This window comes from Chelmon rostratus, chromosome 4 (genome assembly GCF_017976325.1).
Source record: "Chelmon rostratus isolate fCheRos1 chromosome 4, fCheRos1.pri, whole genome shotgun sequence".
Taxonomy (NCBI): Eukaryota; Metazoa; Chordata; class Actinopteri; order Chaetodontiformes; family Chaetodontidae; genus Chelmon; species Chelmon rostratus.
In genome coordinates this window covers 30423592-30442063 of record NC_055661.1, presented here as the reverse complement: position 1 = coordinate 30442063, position 18472 = coordinate 30423592, and the positions used below count along the sequence as shown (strand labels likewise).

The following is an 18472-nucleotide window of genomic DNA, read 5'->3' as shown; positions in this document are numbered from 1 at the left end:
ACAGTCCGGTTCAGTGGGTGAGAGCTATTGTCCATGATGGCTGTGAGCTTGGCCAACAGCCTCCTCTCAGTATTTCCTACAGTTGGCTGAGCACCTGAATGTAGCACGGGTGTCAGCGGCGTCTGTGTTTGCAACATGGCGGCCCCCCTGCCCGGCAGATGTGGCTTCTTTGTGGAGAAAAAGAAACGTTTCTGTAAAATGATCGTCGGCAAAGGAAAAGTGTTCTGTGGAGAACACGCGACCATGGTGAGTTCACGGACACGTGGTGAGTTCACGGACACACAGAGGGACAACAAGAGAACACGAAGAAGAAACACCTGAAAACAGCGACTGTCTGCTCCTCGCGAAACGTGTGTTTCCGGAAGTCTTATTCAAACTTTATTGGTTTTCAGTTTGGAGACAAAAACACGTTTAAAAAGGAAAAATAACTCCGCTCCGCTAAGCTGCACCTCCATCAGACAGACAGACAGACAGAGAGAGAGACAGACAGAGAGAGACAGAGAGAGAGAGAGAGACAGACAGAGAGAGAGACAGACAGAGAGAGACAGACAGAGAGAGAGAGACAGACAGACAGAGAGAGAGAGACAGACAGACAGACAGTCAGAGACAGACAGACAGTCAGACAAACAGAGACAGACAGACAGTCAGACAGTCAGAGACAGACAGAGAGAGAGACAGACAGAGAGAGACAGACAGAGAGAGAGAGACAGACAGACAGACAGAGAGACAGACAGACAGTCAGAGACAGACAGACAGTCAGACAAACAGAGACAGACAGACAGTCAGAGACAGACAGAAGACTGAAGCTGCAGTTCATGAATCAACCAAATGTTCGATTGAATACTGATTTTTTTTACTTCTCTCCAGAGCTGTGATTGGTCATTTGATGTAGTTTCATTCCAATAATCAATCATTACTAATCACTCGTTGTACTTCATGTCTCCACACCTGTCTCCACCAGGTGAGGTGTGATGTCATTAACCAGTTAATTAACAGCTTCCTGTTTCCTCTCTTCAGGAGGAAGGAAGCAGCAGGAGGATCGTGTGTCCTCTGGACCCCAAACAGTGAGTCAGCAGTAATCAATGAGGTTATTGATCTGCTGAAACAGAAACAGAGACATGTTTCTATGGATTATTGATCATGTCGTTAACTAATAATCCTGTTGTGTTTGAAATGGACAGTTTGTGACGTTCTGTGTTTCAGCACTGTGAGTGAAGACAAACTGGACAAACACCTGAAGAGATGTAACTCCAGGGACAAACCAAAACCTGTGAGACAAACCTTCACGTCACAGCTCTGAACTCCACTGCCACAGAATAAATTCTCTGTTTCACACCTCCACATATTACCTGCTGTAGTGATGAACGTGTCAGTGATGACATCAGTGACTCAGTGTGTGATGTCAGCCGTCCTGTTTGACCTCCTGCAGGTTTATTATGTGGAGAACATAAACTCTGGATCAGCTGATGGAGACGAGACACTCCGACAGGTAAAGACTTACCTGCTGAGGGACTCACAGACTCACTGAATAGAAGAACGTCAGTCATACTGATAATAGTGATGGTGCTGTTTGTGTGTCAGGTGAGCCTGTCTGAATACAGCTGGACACACCTGGAGTCCCTGCTGGTCAAACTGAAGGCTGCGGTCACAGGTGAGTTCGGAGTCACCTTCAATCAGATACGCCTAACTGAGTCGTGAAATGTTGGTCATGTTGTTGTAGGACTGCAGTGTGAAGTGGAGGACAGTGTCCTGTCTCACCCTGTCCTCCAGGAGGAACTCGACAACCCAAACAACGGAGACTCCGCCCACAAACACCTGAAGCAGCAGGTACAAATCTAAACCCGAATACATTACAATGTTTATAATAATATAATCCATCAGGTGAACGATGGATGAAGTGTGAGATGTTGTGATTTTTTAAATAGTAAAACTAATTGAACTGAGTTTGGTTGATGATTGGTTAAACCTCTTGGTGATGTGGACTCATGACCTCAGTGTTTCTGAAGTCCTGGCTACGGTCCTGAGCAGGTAACGAATCTGAGGTGATGCACCTTTATAAGCCACGCCTCCTGAGGGTGTGGAGCCTTCAGTGTTGGTCCTCTCTCACCTGTCAGGTTTGTCCAGTCCTCTATCTTAGGTCACCTGGAGGCACTGGGGCTGCTGAGAAGGGGGCGGTGCTTCGTGGAGTTTGGAGCCGGTCGAGGGAAACTGTCTCACTGGATCCATGAAGCTCTGAAGACCCCTGACCACCTGAAGACCTGCGACGACCTGCAGCTGCTGCTGGTGGAGCGCTGCAGCACCCGCTTCAAGGCAGGGAAAAAACTCATAACTCCAGACTCCCAACTGTCCAAAAACTGAGAAGCCCCCAAACCATTCACAACCCATCTGGTCTGGAGAATATGAGTCAAAATGTGAATTTTGTTGTAATAAGTCACCTCAATGAGGGCGGAGCCAGCTGTTTATCCTGTCAGTTTCAAGAACAGCTGAAAGAACATGTTTCCTGTTTGACGGAGTGAAGTAAATCAGATCTGAGCTGGTCTGTTCTGGTCTGTTCTGGTCCAGGTGGATGGGAAACATCAGGATGCTGGAGTTCAGTTTGAGAGGCTGCAGGTCGACATTCAACATCTGGATTTAAGTAAGAAACAAACATGATGACGCACTGATGGTTTCCTGTAGACGGCTGAATCTTCTGAACTGACTCTGCTGCTGTTTCCAGGTAAAGTCCCTCTGCTCACACTCAAGAAGTTCCCTTTGGTCGGAGTCGGGAAACACCTCTGTGGAGCAGCGACAGGTGAGAGCGGTCAACTTTAGACTCCGATTGGCTGTCGGCACTGTCAGTCACAACAACGTCCGCGTGTTGGTCAGCCTTCACCAGCTGTCCTCTATAAACGTATAATCTGCTGCGAAACTCGTTCATATTCCAATATTTAGTTCTGATATGCTGGTGCTATTCCCCTCTGAGCCGGCGGTCGGCTAGTTTAGCTGTAGTTTGGCACAGCTGTGGTTCGTTATTGCGTATTCGTAGCCGACCGCCGCAGAGTCAGACGTGTTGTGGCTGGCTGCTCGCAGCGCGCGGTGTTCGGTAATGACATCATCCACGTAATTGAAATTTGTCCACTCGAGGCCAAAATAAACAGCGACATAATCGATTACGGCACGTTGCCGCATCGATGCTGAATCGATTATTGTTGACACCCCTAATAAACACACACGGAGCTCCATCCTGACAACATTTTAAAACATTTTCTCCAGCTCAGCGTGGGTCCAGAGTCCTGGACCAAGCTCTGTGAACTACCAGAGGAGACCTGTTCCCTCCAGGAATCTCTCAAACAAACCCTTAATATGAGATTCAGGTTCACGAACTCTAATGTTACAATAAATACAGTAAGAGGAATCATCAATGGAAACAGTGTTTGAAAGCCACAGGTGGAACGTGACCAAGTTCACTCGTTTTTACATTCAAAGCTTTAGTTTTTGAAAGAAGCTTCGAACGTCTGTCGTCATATTTTTATGATGTCAACCCCCCCAAAAAGGTGTGGGACAGTTCAGTCCTGCCGAGTCCACAGTTTAAAGAGCCTGTTTGTTGTGCAGAGATCGGTCAGCGTCATCAAGGTCGGGAAGACGTTTAGAAAGGTCCAGTGTGGAGGCCATGAAACTGGCCGAAGTCCCTACACAGAGTCCGTGTTTGTGGATCTGTTCTGAGTGGACCTGCTCCCTCTGTAGATACATTATACACTGATCCCTCTGGTCTCTCTGTTCCTGACCTCAGATCTGGCTCTGCGCTGTTTGTTGGAAACACCAGGATTCAAAGAGGAGACTGAACCAGCCCGAAAACGCCTCAAGACCTCAGAACCAGCTGACCCGGAACCAGCTAATGATCCGAAATCAGATGATTCAGCAGCACTGCCAGACCCTGGTCCTGACTCTGGTCCTGGTCCAGTCCTGGGCCTGGCGGTGGCACTGTGCTGCCACCATCGCTGTGAGTGGCGTCATTACGTCGGTCAGCAGTTCTTCCAGCAGCGAGGACTTGGAGCTGCGGAGTTCTCAGCTTTTTGTCGGATGTCTAGCTGGGCCACATGTGGACTCAGACCGACCAATCACGACCGTCCACGTCCGGATCCGACCAATCAGAGAGAAGACAATGAAGAGCATGAACCAGCAGAGGAGCTGGATGCTGTGAAAGGGTAAATATTCAAGCTTTGACCCCATCTGGACAGGAGTCCAGGTTTTAAAGCTCTTCATTGTGAGTTTGTTTTATTGAACTCTGATGGTAAAAAATGTCATGAGTGACATAAATGAATGAATCAGCTGTTTGATGCTGGCAGAGAAATATTAACTGTCACATAAATTATGAATGGAAAGTTGAATGTTGAAAAGGAAACTCATCTAAACTTCAGTCTCTGCAGTCGTCTGACAGCTGCTCTTCCCCACTGGGACAAGCAGGTAAAGGTGTTCAGTTACTATGACAACCAGCTCTCCTGTGCTCCACAGAGCTCCTGGTGCTCTGAAGCTCCACAGGGGGGCGTGCTGACGGCTCCACGGACCAAGTCCTCAGCACGCCGGCTTTGCTGCATGTCGTCCCCTCTCTGTCCCCCTGTCCTATCAAAGAAAGCCAAAAAATAATTGTTACAAAGAAAAACTCCAATTAAAGTTTGTTTTTCATGTGGTCAAATTTTATTTAATATAAAGGAAAGAACAGGAAAGAAGTCAGTGAACAAATTAACATTATCATCACACATCACATAGTGCTGTGACCGTGAGCCTGCAGACACCGCAGAGGGACACAGGACCCACCGGCACAGCAGAGAAAATGTGTTTTTGTAATTTAGGTGAACTGTCCCTTTAAATAATCATAATTATAATAATCATAATAATAATAATACATTGTATTTATAGGTGCCTTTATGGACACTTAAGGTCACCGTACATCACAAAAACAAACACAGAGTTTAAGAAACAAACAAGAATAGAAATAAAATACAATTTAAAATGATTTAAGAGAAAATAAAGAAAGAAAAATGTTTGTTTAATGTGTCTACACACAGACAACAACTCCAAAGTCCACAGATGATAAAATTCCTTAAAAGAGCCAGTTAAAGCATCGAGGCCTGCACAGGTTGCCATGAAGAGAAGGAACACAATGAACAGGTAACAGGTGACTGTCACGTGCTCGTTCCCTCCGCAGGTTTCTGTCGGCGGGCGAACGCCAGCAGGTCGGTCGTCTCTGTAAACGTCTGATTGACGGCGGCAGACTTCACTTCCTGAAGACGAAAGGACTGGACGGCAAACTGAGCGCTTACGTGAACAGTCAGGTGACTCTGGAGAACGTCTTGTTGACCGCCATGCCCTCGTCTTCTTCCTGAAGGTCAAACCGCAGAGACGCTCACGCGGACCACCGAGGGTCCTACGATGTGTGTTTCCAATGAAAATCATCACAGACTCAATAAACCTTCTGTATTAAAGCTTTTCCAGACAAGTACAGTCTCTGTGTTGAAGTGAGCACGTTCACGGGAACTAATGAGAGTCGCTGCTCAAAGTTTTCATGTTTTAAAGAGTTCGTCTTCTCTTTGCTGCTCAGAGGTTTTACGGGCTTTTGTCTTCACTGCTTTTAAAAGCCGCTGCTGAGCTCTGACATGGAAAAAGCCCCGAAGAACGTGAGATTATTTAGTCTGAGGAGTCATCGCTGGGCTCTGAAACATCACAACAGAAATACATCAGATTATCCACTGTGAATACTAATCAATACATCTGATTATCCACTGTGAATACTAATCAATACATCAGATTATCCACTGTGAATACTAATCAATAGACTGAACTGAACGAGAAGACTTTTAGTAAAAATCAACCAGGAGGGAAATGTTTTTATGATTATTACCATTAGCAGCAGCAGCAGTAGTAGTAGCAGTAGCAGTAGTAGTAGCAGTAGCAGTAGTAGTAGCAGTAGCAGTAGCAGTAGTAGTATGAAGAGGAAATCTGTTCCTCTTCTATCTGTTCTTGTCAAACGCTCGTTGCTCACAGCTTATAGACACATCTGACTTTTGATCGATCGACTCATTTCACTTCATTTTTACACGTCGGGTTTGAAATCGCTCATAAACAATTTGACATAATTGTGATTTTATCAATTGTAAATAGAACAGAAAACAGAAAAGACAACATTTTTTTCCTTATTTGAAAACCTAAAGCACCACTCTCACTGATTATTCACCTGTAGTTCAGGTTCCTGGTCCTGAGGACTGAGCTGGACCAGCACCAGTTCAGTGAACACAGTCAGGGACTTGTATGATGTCATAGGGATGATGTCACAGGGGTGTCATCAGACGACAGAAGTCGAACATACTGTCACCAGGCGGGGAGGCTCTAATGATGGACGGTCCAGGTGCATTATGGGAAAACCGAGATCCAGTGTTTCTGGACTAAAGTCAGGAATTGTCCACTCAGATCTCATGTGTCTCCCTCCGTCTGTGAAGACAGACTTCAGAGGAACACTTTAAGAACACTGAGCCTTGAAATTAGAACATAATTTACATGATTTAATATTTCAGAAATATAAATAAAGATAAACGAGGAAACAGCAGCATCAGTATCTCCTCTCTGGCTCTTCTGTTGGTTTATTTTTTCTTACAGCTGAATCAGTGTTATAAAAAAGGATTTAAACACATCAGCAGCTTTCACACTGAACGTAGAGGAGAACATAAGTTTTGGTTCTGAATCACATCAGTAAAGGTCTCAGATCAGTTCAGAAAACCAAAGTGTGCTGACACAGAGTTCCATAAAACATGAGGGAGTTAACGCTGAGTGAGTTAACGTTGTGTTAACGTCGAGTGAGTTAAAGTTGAGCGAGTTAACGTTGAGTGAGTTAACGTTAAGCGAGTTAACGTCGAGTGAGTTAACATCGAGTGTGTTAACGCCGAGTGAGTTAACGTTGAGTGAGTTAACGTCGAGTGAGTTAACGTTGAGTGAGTTAACATTGAGCGCGTTAATGTGGAGCGAGTTAAAGTCGAGCGAGTTAACGTTGAGTGTGTTAACGTCGAGCGAGTTAACGTTGAGTGTGTTAACGTCGAGCGAGTTAACGTTGAGTGTTGATTGTGTTAACGTTGAGTGTGTTAACGTTGAGTGTGTTAACGTTGAGTGTGTTAACGTCGAGTGAGTTAACGTTGAGTGTTGATTTTGTTAACGTTGAGTGTTGATTTTGTTAACGTTGAGTGTGTTAACGTCGAGTGAGTTAACGTTGAGTGTTGATTGTGTTAACGTCGAGTGTGTTAACGTCGAGTGAGTTAACGTCGAGCGAGTTAACGTTGAGTGTGTTAACGTTGAGCGAGTTAACGTTGAGCGAGTTAATGTCGAGCGAGTTAACGTCGAGTGTGTTAACGTCGAGTGAGTTAACATCGAGTGAGTTAACGTCGAGTGAGTTAACGTCGAGTGTGTTAACGTCGAGTGAGTTAACGTTGAGCGAGTTAATGTTGAGTGAGTTAACGTTGAGTGTTGATTGTGTTAACGTTGAGTGTGTTAACGTCGAGTGAGTTAACGTTGAGTGTGTTAACGTTAAGCGAGTTAACGTTGAGTGTGCTAGCGTCGAGTGAGTTAACGTTGAGCGAGTTAATGTCGAGCGAGTTAACGTTGAGTGTGTTAACGTTGAGTGTGTTAACGTCGAGTGAGTTAACGTCGAGTGAGTTAACGTCGAGTGTGTTAACGTCGAGTGAGTAAACGTCGAGTGAGTTAACGGTGAGTGTGTTGACGTTGAGGGAGTTAACGTCGAGTGTGTTGACGTGGAGGGAGTTAACGTCGAGTGTTGAGTGTGTTAACGTTAAGTGAGTTAACGTTGAGTGTGTTGACGTTGAGGGAGTTAACGTCGAGTGTGTTGACGTTGAGGGAGTTAACATCAAGTGTTGAGTGTGTTAACGTTAAGTGAGTTAACGTTGAGTGTGTTGACGTCGAGTGTGTTGACCACGAGTGTGTTAACATTGAGTGAGTTAACGTTGAGTGTTGATTGTGTTAACGTTGAGTGTGTTAACGGTAAGCGAGTTAACGTTGAGTGTGTTAACGTTGAGTGTGTTAACGTTGAGCGCGTTAATGTGGAGCGAGTTAACGTCGAGCGAGTTAACGTTGAGTGTTGAGTGAGTTAACGTTGAGTGAGTTAACGTTGAGTGTGTTAACGTTGAGTGAGTTAATGTTGAGTGTGTTAACGTTAAGCGAGTTAACGTTGAGTGTGTTAACGTTGAGTGTGTTAACGTTGAGCACGTTAATGTGGAGCGAGTTAACGTCAAGCGAGTTAACGTTGAGTGTGTTAACGTTGAGTGAGTAAACGTCGAGTGAGTTAACGTTGAGCGAGTTAACGTTGAGTGTGTTGACGTTGAGCGAGTTAACGTTGAGTGTGTTGACGTTAAGTGAGTTAACGTCGAGTGTGTTGACGTCGAGTGAGTTAACGTCGAGCGCATTAACGTTCAGGTCCAGGAAAGGTTTGATACTAACGGTTGACACAGTGCATGTTGAGCACAGCGTACGCTCGCTTCCTGGACTCCTGGATGTACATCTGCATGAACTCTCGTCCAAACATCTCTCTGTCGTCTTCATCTTCACCGTCCTCAGTCGTCGTATTTCTGCATGGCAGCGTCACATCCAGAGTCAGAGGGTTGTCCCGGAAATTCACAAACCTGTTTTGACAGAAGTACGAACATCTGTTCAGTCTGAGAAACGATGGCAGGTCTGCGAAACATTTTTTCATGTTCGTCAACTGGAAACACTCGAAATATTACAAATATCAACACTGAATCGTTCCGGACAGAGTGACCTGATGGTGGACAGGTCTGTGGACAGACTGACCTGACGTCAGACGGACACACCTGATGATGGATACATTTGTGGACAGACTGACCTGAGATTGGACATGTCCTCCATCAGTGGGGGGATGTCCCTCAGTCTGTTGCTGCTGAGGACCAGAGTGTCCAGACTGGCCATCCTGCTGATGTTATCTGGAAGTTTTTCCAGTTGGTTCCTCTGCAGCCACAGGGTGTGCAGTTGCTCCATCCTGAGGACAAACGTATCTTAATGCTCAATGGCTGACAGCAGGTGAGGCGGGGGCGTGGCTCATACGATTCATTCACACCTGTGTATGTCTTCAGGTAAGTGCTCCAGTCGGTTTCCTCCCATGTCGAGCCATTCGAGCGCCGGTAGTCCAACCACACAGTCTGGCATGCAGGTGAAGTCGTTCATGGACAGATCCAGGTGCTGCAGCTTCTTCAGGTTCCTCAACTAATGTACAGAGGACAGAACAGAGCTCAGGTCAGAAAGGTGGTTTAAGGTTTAGTCTCCATCTGGTCTGGTCTGGTCTGTTTAAGTTCACACCTGCTTTGAAAAGTGTCTGTGGTATCAATTTATGCCTAAAACTGGGTTAGGTTAGTGAACTTGGTTAGGTTAGTGCCTGTCCCTTATTTATAAACTGGATTAACTTTTGGTTTGTATCTGGTTTAGAAGCTGGTTAAGACTTGTGTTTACACCTAGTTTTGAAACTGTCAGTGGGACTGATGGAAGTGTGGTTTACATAGTTTGGAAGCTGGTTTCTGGTTTTCTGTTGTACCTTGTTTTAAATGTGGTTCCGGCTCGTGTTCATTCTTGGGTTGGAAGCTGTCTGAAGTCCAGTTCAAACCTGAATCTAGTTCATGTCTGTCTTAAAACCTTAATTAGAAGTTGGTTCGGGACTTCCGGCGGAGCAGGGTGCAAGATGGCTGCATGATCGCGAGTTCCCGATAGCAAATAAGAGATAACCCCCTAAATCCACTATTTACCTAGTAATTCATGGCAATTTTACTTGGGAATGAATAGGGGAGTAGCAACTAGAAGTCAAACGAAACGTGACACACAGGAAAAGATGACTACGACGGAGAGAGATGCTCAGGATCAAGGCGACAACCCAGCTGACAACATGCGCGCAGTGCTAACGGAGTTACGCGACTTCAGAGTTGAAAACAAAACGGCTCTATACAACCTCAAAGAAGAAATTAAGGAAGACATGAAAAAGGAACTTCAGGAAATCAAGCAGGAAATTTATCAAAAACTTTCTGAAAACACCGCTCGGATTCAGGTTCTTGAAACGAGACTGAATGAAGCAGAAACACGGATAAACGACATTGAGTCGGCTAACACGGTTATGAAGGAGGCACTAGCTAAGTCCCTGGAAAGACAGAGAGCCATGCAGGAAAAGATGACAGACCTGGAAGGACGGTCCAGGCGGAATAACATGCGCATCTATGGCGTACCCGAGGGAGCAGAAGGTAACTCCGTGTCTGACTTTGTGGAGCAACAGAACTGACAGTGAACACTAGCTTGCATATTCAGCGCGCCCACAGAGCCCTCGCTCGCAAACCAGAGCGGAATGAGCCACCCAGGTCAATAGTTGTAAACTTTCTCGAGTTTAATGTCAAAGAAACAGTTCTGAAAAAAGCCTGGGGAAAGAAAATAACGATCGAGGGGCGACGCCTATCGTTTGATCATGATTATGCTACGGAGGTTGTTCAGAAGCGCAAAGCATACACTGGGATAAAGAGGCTCTTGAAAGAAAAGGGAATCCGCTTCCAGACTCCGCTGGATAAGGTGCGCATACACTGGGATTCAGGAACACGCACATACGGGAGTGCTCAAGACGCGGCGGCGGAGCTGAGGAAGAGGGGCTACACGGTGGAGATACCGGCCCATAGCACCGCGGATCTGAGTCAGGAGATGGAGCAGCTTGTCGGGGCCTCGGTGTGGCAACGAGCTGGTGAGAGAAGTACCGGAGACACCGCACGCCGTGCGAAGGAGAGATTGCAAGAGTTTGAGCGGAGATCCTCCGACTAATCTCCATTCCCCATTTAGTCACGGTATGTGAATCTTTTTTGGCCCCATAACGAAACCAGCTATGAGAAACTATTTTATTTTTTTAATTCATACGTTTCCCAATTTATTTAGCGTATATTCAACTACAGGTTTCAGCCTTATTATTTGTATATGGGGCCAAAATATTTACTATTGATGCTGGAGACTTCACTTTGATCAGAAATGCTATGGGAGGACATTGGACTATTAGGATGTGTGAAAGGATTGGTTTCACCTTTACTGAGGGGCCCTCCTGGATGAGGATTTCCCTTCAGCCTACCTGCGGGGACCCAGGGTGGCTGAGAATCACCCTAACTTTGGAGTCAAATGTTCTTTTTTTGCTTTTCTCAGTTAGCGATGTTCATGTCTGTTCGCTTGTTCTACACTGTTTTGTTCTTTGCCAGTGGTCCGGGGTGTTACAAGGATGTCTTAAAGGTCAAACTAATGCATTGTCAACATTATAACATATTGTCTCTAAATGTAAATGGGCTAAATAATCCAGTTAAAAGGAGTAAAATGGTGGCTAAAATTAAAAGGGAGAGGGTAAGTGTGGCATTTTGGCAGGAGACACATCTCTCAAACACTGAACATGAAAAACTTAAAAAGATGGGCTTCAGAAATACTTTTTTTTCATCTTATAAGAACGGAAAAAGAAGGGGAGTGGCTATATTGATTTCGAATTTGGTAAAATTTGAACTGATCTCTCAAATTATTGACAAAGAGGGTAGGTTTGTTGTGGTGAAAGGGAAAATAGACCAAAAAGAGGTGACGTTATTTAACGTCTACGCTCCCCCGGGAAGCAATATATCCTTTTTTAGAAGGATATTTGAACTAATAGCTTCAGAAACTTGTGGGACTCTTATTTGCGCAGGAGATTTTAACATTCATTGACTACTTTTTCATGTATAACAGAGATTTGCATAGGTTGAAGTACTGTAGATTAGGTCAGAGGGATCTCTCAGACCACTCAGGGATTTTTCTAACTCTACACCTAGATGGTAACCAGCGGAAAACTTTATGGCGACTTAATACTGGGTTACTGAACGACCGTACCTTTATAAGTTCAATGGAGAAGGAAATAGCAACATACATGCAAGATAATAATAATGAAGAAGTAAACCCCAGTATACTATGGGATGCAGCTAAAGCAGTACTCAGGGGGAAGATTATAGCCAAGACAGCTGCTCTAAAAAAGATGAAAACACAGAAATTAACAAATTTACAGGAAAAACTGAGAGACTTGGAAGAAATACATATAACAAATAAAGAACCACCCATTATACAACAAATCAGGGACATCAAACAGGAAATAGATAAAATATTAGGTGAGGAGGTGGAGAAAAATATAAGGTTCATGAAACAAAGATATTATGAGGCTGGCCCTAGAGCAACAAAACTGTTGGCTTGGAGACTTAGAAAACAACAAGCAGAAAATACTATACACAAGATTAGAGACCCTATCACAAAGAAAATCACACATACTTTAGATGGTATACAAAAAGCATTTGAAAGATATTACAAATCCTTATATTCCCAATCAAAACAGATTGATAAACATACAGTTATTGATTTTCTAAGGCTTTTAGATCTCCCCATGTTAGGCAAAGATACCAACGACAAACTCACCTCACCAATAACAAAGGAGGAAATAAGCGCAGCTATCTCAAGTTTAAACACCAACAAACCACCTGGCACAGATGGTTTTCCCCCTGAATGGTATAAGTCAATGAAAGATCACCTGCTTCCATTATTAGAACCCAGTTTTAACTATATTTTTAAAGGAGGCTCTCTCCCTCCCTCCTGGAATGAGGCCTGAGGATGAGGAATGAGGATCAGTGATCAGTGATCCCCAAAGAGGGTAAAGACAAAGTGGACTGTAAAGGATATAGACCCGTTAGTGTCTTAAACTCAGACTACAAATTATATGCCACAATTTTAACAAAACGATTGGAACCGGTAATGCCACTGTTAATAGACGAGGACCAAACAGGATTCATAAAAAATAGACAAACACAAGACAATATAAGAAGAGCCCTACATATCATCGAACAGATTAGTAAAGACCAAATGAATGCCATTATTCTCAGCTTAGATGCTGAAAAAGCTTTTGATTCGGTTGGATGGGTATTTTTATATCTAGTGATGGAGAAATTCGGCTTCAGCAAGGATTTTATACATTGTATTCAGGCACTTTACTCCTCCCCTACTGCAAGGATTAAGGTTAATGGAAGTTTGTCTGATTCTATAACTTTACAACGTGGCTGCAGACAGGGCTGCCCTCTCAGCCCTTACCTATTTAATTTATTCATCGAACCTCTAGCTCAAGCAATACGCCAGGAGACAGGACTAAAAGGAATTTTTGTGGGAGGAGAAGAGTATAAGATAAGTCTGTATGCGGACGACGTATTGATTACAATAAAAGATCCTAATTCAGGCCTGCCGCTACTAATGAAAATGCTAGAAACATATGGGGAATATTCAGGGTACGTCCTGAATGTACATAAAACACAGGTTATGATATTTAATTACACTCCTACTGAAGAACTCAGCGTAAAGTATAATTTTAAGTGGAATTCTTCCTATATTAAATATCTTGGTGTGAATCTACCCAAAGACATATCACAATTATTCAGTTGTAATTATAGTGGTGTCACCAAAAAGATATACGAAGACCTCAATGGGTGGGGCTTGCTGCCTCTTGACTTCGGTAGCAGAATTAGGTCAATAAAAATGAATATTCTCCCGAGGTTATTATATCTTTTTATCATTACCAGTAGATATTCCTCCGCAACAATTCAGAGAATGGGATAAACATATCTCTCGATTTATATGGAATAAACAGAGACCAAGGGTTAAACTTTCTACACTCAAGCTTCCGGAGGAGAGGGGTGGCAGAGCCCTCCCATCTGTAAGGGATTATTATTTGGCTGCCCAACTGAGATCCCTTGTGTGCTGGTGTTTCTCTAACTTTCTCTAACAGATGCACCGATACAATCTCTGCTAGGGTGCGCAGGAATGGATAAAAAAATTCTATTGACAGAGAGCCAATGGGTGAACTGTTCACTGAAGGTGTGGAGAGAAGTGGTCAAAAAATTTGAACTCCAAAATAAGATAAAACTACTAAGATGGCCAGCATATGACCCTGAATTTATACCGGCATCACAAGATCATAGATACAGACAATGGACTTATTATGGTGTTACTGCTGTATGTACAATTGTTAAAAAAGGGGAACTTAACAGCTTTAGTAATTTATGTCAAATGTATGGACTGGGCAGCCAAGACTTTTTCAGGTATTTACAGTTTCGCGATTATTTTAGTAAGAAAATTAAAGGTTGTAATCCAGCAGAGTCCCCAGCACTAATTCAGGTATTTATGGATGCATACAACTCTGGGAATGTTAAAGGACTTATAAGTAAGTTATACCATGGCATCATTTCACTGAATAAGGACAATACAGACTATGTGAAACATCGATGGGAAAAGGAGTTGAACATCGTAATAACAGAGGACATGTGGCTTAAAGCCTGGGAAACCCAGTCCTCTTCTACCAACTCCTGGATCTGGAGGGACTTCTGTTGGAAAAGTTTAATTCGTTTTTTTACAACTCCCAAGCAGAAGTCTAAACAAACTGGAACACAACTGGCCTGCTGGAGAGACTGTGGAGAGACCATGGCAGACCAGACTCATGTCTTCTGGTCCTGCCCTCCCATCAAGATTTTCTGGAGGGAAGTGGCTAAAATTATGTCAAAGGTTCTGGGTTTTGACATCGATGTATCATTTTCAGCTCTTTATCTCGGAAAATTTCCCATGGACAGTTAAATAGAACAGATAATTACCTTTTCAAGGTTCTGCAGGCGGCAAGTAAGAAAGCCATTACGAAATGTTGGCTCCAGGAAAACGCCCCCACCAGTGATATCTTTGTTAATATAGTAAAACAACTACATGTCCTTGAACAAATGACATACTCAATCCGACTTCAATAAGATCTGGGTGAGAAACGATGGCAGAAATGGACTGTTTATTTGGCCAATGAGTGACTCTGTTGTAAATGTGACAATGTTATGTGTCTTAAATGTATGTGATGCACATAAAGGATAGTTTATCCTTTGGAGGTATTGACTATACCCCCGGACCCTGACTGTTTGTCCAGTTGTTATTTGCTTTATGGAAAAATGAAAATACCAATAAATAAAGAGTTTAAAAAAAAAAAGAAGTTGGTTCAAGTTTGTGTTCACATCGAAGGTGATTTATGTTTACACTGGGTTTAAAAGAGTTCTGTGGTATGGAGCTGTATCTCAAACTGGTTTAGTTATCTGCTTGGAATCTGGTTTAGGTCTGTCTTAATACCTGGTGTGGAAGCTGTCTGAGGTAGTGGTTTGTACCTGGTCCGGTAGCTGGTTTAGGTCACGGTTCATGGCCAGCTCCAGTCTCTCCAGACTCTCACAGCAGCTCAGCTCTTCAGGAACAAACTGGACTCTGTTGTAGCTTAGCAGGAGCTCTCTGAGCCGAGTCAGCGTCCCTGAGACCAGAACCAGGACATCAGGAGGCTCAACACAACACAGGACATGAAATGGGCCCCTGAATCTGTATACCTTGGATAAAATTATGTTTTTTATTTTTATTTGTAATTGAAGATGCACCGACCGATCTGTTTGGGGATATCCACAACCCCATTGCGGGACAGATCAAGAACTAAAAGGTTCTGGAAGCTGGAGATGAAGTGAGGAATCTTCTGCAGTCCGGTCCGGTGAATCTGCCACTCTTGGACCTGACTGAGCTGGACCAGGCAGCCCGGTAATGACTGGTGGAGGGTGGGGGTAAGAAAGGTAAGGTTAGGTAAGGTAGTGGCCAGATCAGGTAACTCCACCAATACAGTCTACTTAAGTGACCAATAACTGGCAGCCTGCAGGCCACAGCCGGCCTGTAGAACATTAATGCACTGAGAAAATGTGCACATCTAACGTTCCTCACCAGTGAAGGAGGTCCTGACTGTGATCGCTGAATAACATGCCAACCCCTGGCAATGAGCCAGAGTCAGTTATTCATAGTTTAGATTGTTCTCCAGCTCCCTTCTCTCTACCCGTGGACCCTCCATCAAACTTCAGCTGATCATTCCCTGGAGCCGATAGCTGCTCGCTGGCTGGACTACAGGAGGAAACTGCAGAGCTGTCAGAGAATTACTGACAGCTCTGCAGTTCCCAGGCATAACCTGGGTTTATTTTCATTGATCGGCTGTTGTATTGAGTCTCAGTGTTTGTTGAGATCAGGACTCGTTCATTGGTGCTTGAACTGAGGGTTTTGTATTGAGCATTGATGCCTCCTTGGTGGAGGTCTGAGAGCTTTCTCTAAGTCAGTATGTACTCATCATTATGGATTTTCCACGTTTGTTGTGAGTCAGTTCACACTGAAATAGACTCATAAAAATAACAAAGAAGTCAAAGTAGAAAACAACAAAAGGCTCATGAGGCCTTTGTTTTTTATTTCAGTGATAGCAGCATCTTAGAAAGACTCTGGCCTCGGCACAAATCCAGCTGAAGTTCTGATCTACTTCCTGTGTGGAGGATGTTACCTTCCACTCCTCCTGTTCGATTCGAAGGATGAGGCGTCCGTCTACGGTCTGCAGCTTCTGTTTGAGTCGAGCCAGAGCCGCCCGGTCCTCCCAAACACCAACGCTCAGTCTGAACCAGGAATGTGAACCACGTGAAACATTACAGAACGAATGGACCAGGACTCAGTCTGTTCTAATGTGGGGATCAGAGTGCAGGTTATTTGAGTCTTCTGAGTTCAGACTGATACCATGTAAATAAAAAAATCTGAAATGGAAGCACGTGATAGGTAGGTCCACATGTGACATTTTAGATGTCTGCTGTTTGGTTAGAGACACAGTATGTGCTACAGTATTTGATCCTTTCCAGACAAGTCTCACTCCCAGGGTCCCATCTTCAACATAAATGCTACCAAAACCACCAACTGAAGCAGGCCTAGTATGTCAAACTGATCAGTGAGCTTCAGAAGAGCTTTTACAGCCTGATTTCAACAAAGCCTGGACTCTGTAAAACATCAATAAAACCAGAATCAATCGTTTCCAATCAAATCTGTGTTTCCTGACATCAGCTTCCTGAAGTGTTCCTGAGTCCAGGTATTAATCTCTTTATCCAATCACGTGCTGACAAAGTGTTGACCCTCGCTCCATCCTCGCTGTGAACCACTGAGCCTTTCAATCATGATGCTATCACCTGTTACCAATCAGCCTGTTTACCTGTGGAATGATCCAAACAGGTGTTTTTGGAGCGTTCCACATCTTTCCCAGTCTTTAGTTGTTTGAAACGTGTTGCTGCATCAGATCCAGAATCAGCAGATATTTACAGAAATCACTGAAGCTGATGAGCTCAGACAGTAAATATATTGACTTTGTGCTGTTTTCAGGTGAGTTCATGTCAGAGAGGATCAGCAGGTGATCATTCTGTTTGTTGATGTTTAACACAGCATCACAGGTGGAATCAGGGTTGAACCTTTGGATGGAACCAGGTTTGCTGTTTCCCTATTTCCAATCTATGCTAAGCTAAACTAGCTGTTTCCCACATCCTGAGTCCACGTCTGTATTGAAGACACAGACATGAGGTTGAAATCAGTCTGACTGAGAGAATGAGAGAACTTCTACAAAATTAAAAACTTACATTTTGTGTCTGTGATGACATCATCATTTTGATTCTGATGTCATACGTTTGAGTTGATAGAAAACAGTCCAGGTTTAATCAGGTGCAGTCTGTGTCACACACACATTTCCTGTACTTTTAACCAATAGAATCAGCTCTCAGCTCAGGAGGCGGTGTCTGACCTGCCTGTGGCTCCGCCCCTCGCCATCCTCTTCCTCTGCTCCTCTTCTTCCTTTTGCTCCTCCTGGATCCTCCTGATCCTTGTCTCCCACAGAGCTTTGATGGAGCTCACCGAGCCGCCCGCCACCACGCCCACCATGATGACCACTTCCTGTCAGCTGTGTGATGTCACAGCACACGTGTTGACTGGTAGGATGACCTCTGACCGCCGACCTGCAGCTGCATGTTCCCTCCGAGGACACTGTTAGTAATAAAAGTAAATCTAATAATATTTTATATTAACAAAAGCTAAGTTAGAACTTATCTATTCATCTCATGTATTTATAGAAACTTTCAGGACTAACCCATTAAAATCACTTCTCAGATTCAAAAACAAACATCCAAGCAGCAACATCCTGTAAAAACTTCAAATTAAAAACTTCAAATTAAAATGAGATCCAAGTACTTAAAAGTACAGCAAACTGTTTCTGTCGTTTCCTCTTGACACTTGCCGGTTTCACTGTTCAGTCACAGATCTTTGAGCACCGCTGCCGTTGACCTGTGGGACGTCTGAGTAATGTTGAAGTATCTGTGCAGTACATCTCTAGTACACAGTAGTACTGTTTGTAGTATTAGGCGTGTCAGTTCTCACCTTGTGGCAGCGCAGCGGCAGTCCTCCATGCTGTGTCTCTCCAGCTGAAACCTGACCTCAGATCTCTTGGATAATTTTAGCCTCCAGGTCACATGACCACTGACACAATGCACAGTCACATGACACAAACTATTTAAAGTGCAGGTTA

General features: G+C 44.0%; 2 protein-coding genes across 2 annotated transcripts; one reads left to right on the top strand and one right to left on the bottom strand.

Moving 5' to 3' along the window:
• The first annotated feature begins 65 nt into the window (after positions 1 to 65).
• trmt13 (tRNA methyltransferase 13 homolog) lies at positions 66 to 6553 on the top strand. The gene is made up of 11 exons (XM_041934972.1): positions 66 to 246; positions 1018 to 1064; positions 1204 to 1270; positions 1430 to 1489; positions 1582 to 1651; positions 1721 to 1827; positions 2125 to 2310; positions 2563 to 2635; positions 2717 to 2791; positions 3770 to 4184; positions 5186 to 6553. The coding sequence occupies exons 1-11, from the start codon at positions 136 to 138 to the stop codon at positions 5361 to 5363; spliced, it is 1389 nt and encodes a 462-aa protein (XP_041790906.1). The 5' UTR covers positions 66 to 135; the 3' UTR covers positions 5364 to 6553.
• Positions 5060 to 17887, bottom strand: lrrc39 (leucine rich repeat containing 39). Its single transcript, XM_041934973.1, has 8 exons — positions 17696 to 17887; positions 16427 to 16529; positions 15502 to 15658; positions 15240 to 15376; positions 9110 to 9255; positions 8879 to 9031; positions 8476 to 8657; positions 5060 to 5690 (listed from the first exon to the last, which is right to left on the bottom strand). Exons 1-8 carry the CDS (start codon positions 17830 to 17832, stop codon positions 5665 to 5667), a joined length of 1041 nt encoding a protein of 346 aa, XP_041790907.1. The 5' UTR covers positions 17833 to 17887; the 3' UTR covers positions 5060 to 5664.
• Between the last annotated feature and the right edge of the window lie 585 nt (positions 17888 to 18472).